Source organism: Buteo buteo, chromosome Z (genome assembly GCF_964188355.1).
Source record: "Buteo buteo chromosome Z, bButBut1.hap1.1, whole genome shotgun sequence".
Taxonomy (NCBI): Eukaryota; Metazoa; Chordata; class Aves; order Accipitriformes; family Accipitridae; genus Buteo; species Buteo buteo.
Window position 1 is genome coordinate 6,686,255 of NC_134204.1, and position 6,823 is coordinate 6,693,077.

At 42.7% G+C, this 6,823-nt stretch overlaps 1 protein-coding gene across 4 annotated transcripts in view; it reads right to left on the reverse strand.

The window, feature by feature from the left end:
• The window catches only part of PIK3C3 (phosphatidylinositol 3-kinase catalytic subunit type 3), an 81,244-nt gene extending 75,063 nt beyond the window's left edge, over positions 1 to 6,181 (reverse strand). The window contains exons 1-5 of one of the 4 annotated variants that reach the window (XM_075021294.1): positions 6,001 to 6,132; positions 4,499 to 4,572; positions 4,049 to 4,237; positions 3,392 to 3,535; positions 987 to 1,116 (exon numbers count right to left, since the gene is read on the reverse strand). In XM_075021294.1, coding sequence (XP_074877395.1) covers positions 987 to 1,116; positions 3,392 to 3,535; positions 4,049 to 4,237; positions 4,499 to 4,515 — 480 coding nt within the window. In that variant the 5' untranslated portion in view covers positions 4,516 to 4,572; positions 6,001 to 6,132. Of the gene's footprint in view, positions 1 to 986; positions 1,117 to 3,391; positions 3,536 to 4,048; positions 4,238 to 4,498; positions 4,573 to 6,000 lie in introns of all 4 variants that reach the window. The other 3 variants (XM_075021293.1, XM_075021295.1, XM_075021297.1) reach the window with 3 other exon arrangements.
• Between the last annotated feature and the right edge of the window lie 642 nt (positions 6,182 to 6,823).

Sequence of the window (6,823 nt, forward strand, 5' to 3'; positions counted from 1 at the left end):
ATATTTAGTGTCTGTCTACAGAGCTTCCTTAGGCTAAATGCGATTTATTCTACTATGATCAAGAAATGGGGCACCACCACTGGCAAAAAGCTTTAATGAGTTTTCCATTATAAATTCAAGGTGAACTAGACTAATAAAAGAGAGACCCTAAATGAAAGTTAGTTTATTGCTGTGATAAATCTCTAGATGAGAAAATGAACATATTTAGGGCACTGGACTTATCTTTCACTGGGAGTTGCACAAAGGTGAGGATGAAAACTAGGAGAACAAGATTAAGAAGAAAGTACACTGGGTAAATAAGCTGAACAATTTGGCAAGCTTGGGGTAAGCTCACCTGAAGAATGAGAAAGATCTGCTAGTAAAACAGTTCAAGAACAAACATTTACTGATCAATTCCAGAAGTAGTTTTGATGCCAAAAAAACACTCTGCCATCAAGCTGGGAGAAGAAAATACTAATATATACACATATTCATGAGCTTAAATGAATGAAACTTAGTTTAATTTTTGCAGTTCTACTCAAATTCTTTCTAATGTAGAGGTATGTCATACACATCTGAACACTACACCAGACAGCCTTAAATCTAAAGGATGGCTACTGAAAGAAACTAGGCTGTCCTCACAAGTTACTGTCAGAAGCTGCTCTTACTGAACCTGATGGAATTTTGGCTTCAAGCATCTTCAAGGCATCTTCGTATTTTCATTCTTTACAAAGAATTAGGATGTTAAGTTGTTACAACAGAATGCTATGTATATTAAAAGGTATTTGTATGTCCCCTTTTAATAAATACTTCACAAGCAAATGAGCATGATCTATTTTACTCATTTGTATAAATCCTGTGAAATATCTAAACAATCAAAGGAAGACAGCTTTCACATGAGAAACCAACACAAGACACCTGTTTTCATTAAAGCCTGTCTTAATTTCACTCCAGTGAAAGTGCAAACTTTTCACATACATCTTAAAGCTTACTTGCTACTCCATTACCTTTGCCAAGCGGCTCATTTGATCTTCAGAGACTGTGCTGCTGGTTCTCCCAGGAGTTTTGGTGGGCTCCGAGCCATCAGCTTCTACATTGGGCCAGACTTTCAAATCATGCATACCTTGACGAAACATACTGGAGGGAAAAATGCAGAATCACTTCAGTACATTCAAAATAATACAGCTGTTAGGAATCAAAGTGCAGCAGCAGCTGCAAGAAAATGAAGTAGCTTCCTTGGCCAAACCCACAATCATGCACTGTCATGCATAATTTAACTGAACTGCAAAGTGCCTTGCACCTTGTGCCCTCTACGGCCTTCATTTTTATTGGCATGTGGAGTTTAGAAGAAAATGAGTACGTCTGAGATAAGTTATTTGGCAAGTGGAAAAAAAATGGGTAGTTCCCAAAGTCAGTGGGGTGGTACAAACGCAAACTGAGGACAGAGCTTGACCTTCATAGTTTTATTATTTGTAATGAAGCAGAAAGTATTCCTCTTGACTTGCAAACTATAATACTGACTTTAGGTCTGCCAGTCTGAAAAAAAATTCAACTAAAAAACGACCTAAGTTTCATTTGAAGGTCAACTGATATAAAGCAGCCTTCTGAGCTGCCAAAAAAACCCAAAAAACTCACCCACCACTACAAAAAAAAAACAACCAAACCACACAACCCTCAACACACCGTTTTCTCCATCTATGCTTGAAATTGAATTAGTAATTGAAACTGTGCAGTGAACAGAACTTTGCAGGCTAACTGACCACATCTTTTCTCTGCAAAACCCTGCTTCCCTTGCATATTTGTGCTGATCCACCTATAAAAAATGCTCCAAGAAATCAAGTGCATTACTTTTGCCAATAAGAGCTGATCACTTAACTCTAACAACTTCAGATAAATATAACTGGAAGGAACACTTCAAAAAGTCAACCATTAAAAGTGAGAAAAACCAACTAGAAGGACCAGACCATCTGACCTTGAATTTACACATCAATTTCTAGAATACTACTATAAGGGTTTGCATTTACAAACAAATACAAAACTCCATAATTATTTGTTTCTTTCTGTCTGTCTACTTCCCCCAGGCCCCACATGCTGGAAATAAAAGTAAATTTCATTTATAAATATTGTATCTTTTTCCAGGAGCTATGCTCTAATGCTTTAAAAACTACCAGCAGTCTTTGGGACAGAGCCCAATTGAACCAGTTCAATTTTCTGCCCTAAGACAATGTCAATCTTTTTGTCAAAACAGTATCTTCAGTGACAGATACCACCTCTCCCTACAGTCATTTTTCTGCATTCAAGCATCACTAGAACAGCTTTCCTAATGTTAACCTAAACTTTTCCTGCACTTCAGTTTAGCCTTATTACTTCTTATCCACTGACAAGACAAAAAAGGCTCTTTCTCCCCATTTTCCAGTGCTACCTACATACTAGAAAAGTGTTCCTACAGTCTTTTCTTCAGCCTCACTAGTCTTCACTCCTCCTCCATCACACCTATTTGGTAGATGTTCAATGATATGGACTCCGTTAGACTCCCAGTAGTCAGCAACTTGCTTAAAGTCAGTTATCTAGAACTGAACATATCCCAGACAAGTGGACAAGTATAGAGGATACAACATTTTCCCTGATGCGCATACTTGTAAATTGTTCATATATTCAATGTTGTTCACACATTTCACAAGAGCATCACCATGATGAATCATTAAAAACTTAAGATTCACTCCAAAACACAAATCTTTTCCTCTGTTTTCTTGGGCAGCTGCTCTATTCTGTATTTGACTACAATCAATTGCAAAAAGTACCAGCGCCTCATACTTTTCCTTAAACTGCATCCTATTTTTTTTCAGTCCCCTTTGCACTTAGTCAAGATCTTTTTGATGTATTGTTGACCTTCCAGCACACCTGTAATCTTTCCCATCTTAGTGTTATCATCCACAAATTTACTAAAATCACCCTCTATTGCATCACAGATTATTAATTTTGAAAAGTCCTGATTTACTGAGTTACACTTTATTCCTCCTAAATAATATTGTATTAACAGCCCAATTGCAAGACAATTAAATCAATTACATTAAGTAATCAGTACTGGCATCCATGCATTACAAAAGTATAAATACAAAGTGATTTCAGCATTTGCTACCTTAAAATTCAAGATTATAGATTTTTTTTTTTTTTTTAAAATAAGCATAAATTTTGGTGTTATACAAGAGAAGACTTTTTTTACAACACTGTAGCATGTATGAAGTTACAGTCAGGAGGAAATAGAGTAAATCATCTATGTATCTGATTTTGCAAACATGGAACTGTTAACTTGGTTTAAAAAAATAAATTAAAAAACCCTCTCATAACCACTGCTACCTTACTATTCACAAGTAAGCTTCAAATCTGTATCACAGAAGAAAAAGCAGTATACCCATATTTCCCAAAGAGCGAGACTGTTGTTCCTCCCACAGGAACTGCTTTACCAGGTCCATATACATCCCAGATGGTCAGAGCCACTTGTGCATTGCGAGGCAAGTCCGGATACTTCACAGGCAGTTTCAGCCACTCATTCCAGCTGCAGAGAAACACTTTTTATTAGTTATAAAGCTTTAGAATTCAAGTTACTCTGTATTACTTTATACAACCCAGATTCTCCTTAGAATATGACTTTCTAAGAGCAGATGGACTATTTTCCTGTGGGCTTTAACCATTCAAATACTTGTCTTGAGCATGATTAAAAGTCTAGAGACCAAGGAGAAATACTCTGGCTTGAGACTAAGTACCAAAGATCAGTCTGTCCAGTAAATAGTATGAAAACGTGCTAGTCGAGGCCCCAGAAGTTAAGTAGCGAGCCATGCCCAAACACGCAAGTAACAATTTTATCACTTACCCATTACAGAAAAAGGTTGGTTTTCTGCTGTCAGGGTAACACTTAATAACCATACAGAGACTTGAAGATACGTAAGTTATTTGAGGAATACAATAGAAAACAAATTCTTCTGACAGAAATAAAAACCATACATATTTATTTATATAACTTGATGCCCCAGTAACTAAAAGGAATACGAAATAAAAGCCAGTCACTTACTTCCACCTAGTGCTGAAAGCCTTGTAGGAAGTTCTAACTGGTAGAGCAAGAGGCTTCCCTTCTGCAAACACCTGACAAGTTACATACAAGTCAGAGCAAGTTTCTTGATAGAGTCCTGAGAACTTCAGCATTGGATCTTCTAAGAGAGCTTTGTAACTCTTCTGTTCTCTCTTCCCTTCCAGACTTCCTCTGCGGGGGAGGGGGGGGGGGGGGATAAACAAACCAGAATTTATTTCATCCACAATAAAAATCCTATTCTATTTCCATAGCTTATATTTAGATTACCCAGTATTGAGGCTATCCTCACTTTGCATTACTAGCCGGTAGTGAAATCCAAATATCAGAGCGGAACTCCGGATGTGGAATGGTGAACAAATACAGAATTTATTTCTACGCTGATTTGGGGGGGGGGGGGGGGGGGGGGGGGGGAGCAGAGAAGGGAAGAATTACTTGTTTGTCTTTTCCATGGAGATAACTTCTTCTAGTACAACCTGCAGATTCTCAGACAGGATCAAATGAGGTACCTTAAGCAGGGCAACAATGAGATAACATATGATGCTATTAAAAAAAACCCAAACCAAACACCAGATCACATGTGCTCAAATACTATTTGGAAAAAAATAACCAACACAAGAAAAGCCTTATTTTTAAACTGTATGAAATGTGAAACGTATGACTGGCTTTGGATGCCAGTTGTCTCTCAAAACAACAACAAATCAAAGCTCAACTAAGCAGACTGTTCAAATCAACCTTGATTGAAGCCCTGCAACAATTTGCAGAGTGCTGGTATTATGAGTAAATTGATGGAATTTCTCAGGACTCAGCTGTACCACGATGAAAACAATCATGCGTATTAAATATCTGACTGTGGATGCACATGTGAAAACAAAAAAGAACTTGTGGTGGCGATGGGAAAACATGTACAATCAATCTTCTAGAAAAAAAAAAGTATCTATCAGTACCACAAGAACACTTCAGACTAGATGAACAAGTTTCTTGCAAGAAACTAGCATAGCACATTCCAGGACGACATACACTCTGATGCGCACACACACACAAAAAATCCTAGTTACATTTTTGTTTGGCAGAATGAGTTAGCAAAAAGAACACATGCATCTGACTTCAGGTGTCATCTTCCATTCAGAAGTTAAACAACCCCCGAATAAGCTTCTCCAAGTTAGTTTTCAAAAAAAGTGCAACGTAGCAACATCAGGTATACATTTTAGAGCCAGCCACGTCTCTCCTATGCAAATGTAAACATCCCATTGCTGTGATGCAGAGAAATCCCAAACTTCAAAATTAACCAGCAAATACATCAGTGCGTAATAACACCAGCTTCAAGAAGAGTGCTTACACATACCCAGTTAGGAACATACTTACATGTTGCAGCACCTGGATCTGTCTACAACAAAGAAGCCGACTAAGAGCAACTTGCTCTCAAAGGAGCATGCAAACAAGTAGGAAAGAGCGTCCCCAGTTCACCTCCTTCCCCTAACGCTGAGGGGTGAGCTGTGACACCAGCAGGTGAAATGTTATCAGAGACATCACCGCTGAACTGAAAACCAATCTTTGCCTCGAAGCACGGTCCTGCACTGCGGGACCATGAACGTTTCTAAGGCGTTTAAGGCAAAGCTTACACCCCTGGCCCTGCTGCCGCCGCGGTCCCTCGCCCGTCCCCTCCCCACGGCACCGCTCGGCGGCGGGGCTGAGGGGACGCCGACACGGCCGCGGCCGCGCTGCCTCCGCCCGGCCCGGAGCCCTGAGGGAAACAGGAGGCGGCATCCAGGGGCTCCCGGTGCCGGCGAGGGGAGACAGAGCCAGCACCGCCCCGTCACCGGACTCCCGCGGGGAAGCCAGGCTTCGGGACCCAGCGCAGCTCCGGTGAGCGCACGGGCCCAGCCTCCCCCAAACCGGCAGGGGCCGGGCCGCTTCCCCCACAGCCCCTCACTCACATCTTCAGCTGCACGTTGATGTCCAGGTCGCAGCTATAAACATAACAAAGCTTCTCGGTCTCGCCCATGGCTGCCGCCGCTCCCCGCCCGCCGCCTCAGCGGCGCCCGAGCCCTCCACCGCAACAGCCCGCGGGCATGAGCGCCGCGCCGCCAGGCCCCTGCGCGCCGGCCCGCTCTGAGCATGCGCCGCCGCCATCTTGCTGAAGGGAGGAAGGCGCCGGGACGCCACCGCCTCCCGCGGTAACGGCCCTTTACCAAGATGGCCGCCGGCCTAAGTCCGCCGAGTGGGCGGCCCCAGGAGGGTTGCGCCCGCGTCTCCCTCACCACCATGGCTGCTGCCGGCTGTACGGCACGCAAGATGGCCGCTTCCGTGAGAGGCATGGCAAGATGGCCGCTGCTCCGGCTGGGTGCGAGATGGCTGCCTGCCCCACTTGAGGGCGGCGAGGGCTGGGCTGCGCGGCAGCAGCCTCCGGGGTGATGTGTCTGAAGGTTTCAAGGCTCTGACTCTTGCTCGGTTTTCCAGCAGTTTACCTAGATCTCACGCTACCTTCTAAGGCTGTGATTCTTCACAGACAAATCCCTCATCTCCAAAACCTTTCTGTGCCCTGGAAGGCAGGTGCTGCTTCTGTGAGGCTTACAGACTGTACACCTTACGTTTTTCCAGGGGTAGTCACACGCTGGGTAATTTTAGAATTAATGATTCTTGTTTTATGTTACTGACAGCTCTGAAGAAGGCCCAGTAGAAATGGCAGTTGTCTTCAACCACCATGCAGCGAACACTGCAGTACGTGGACATTACAGGCTGATCGCTGAACTCATCATG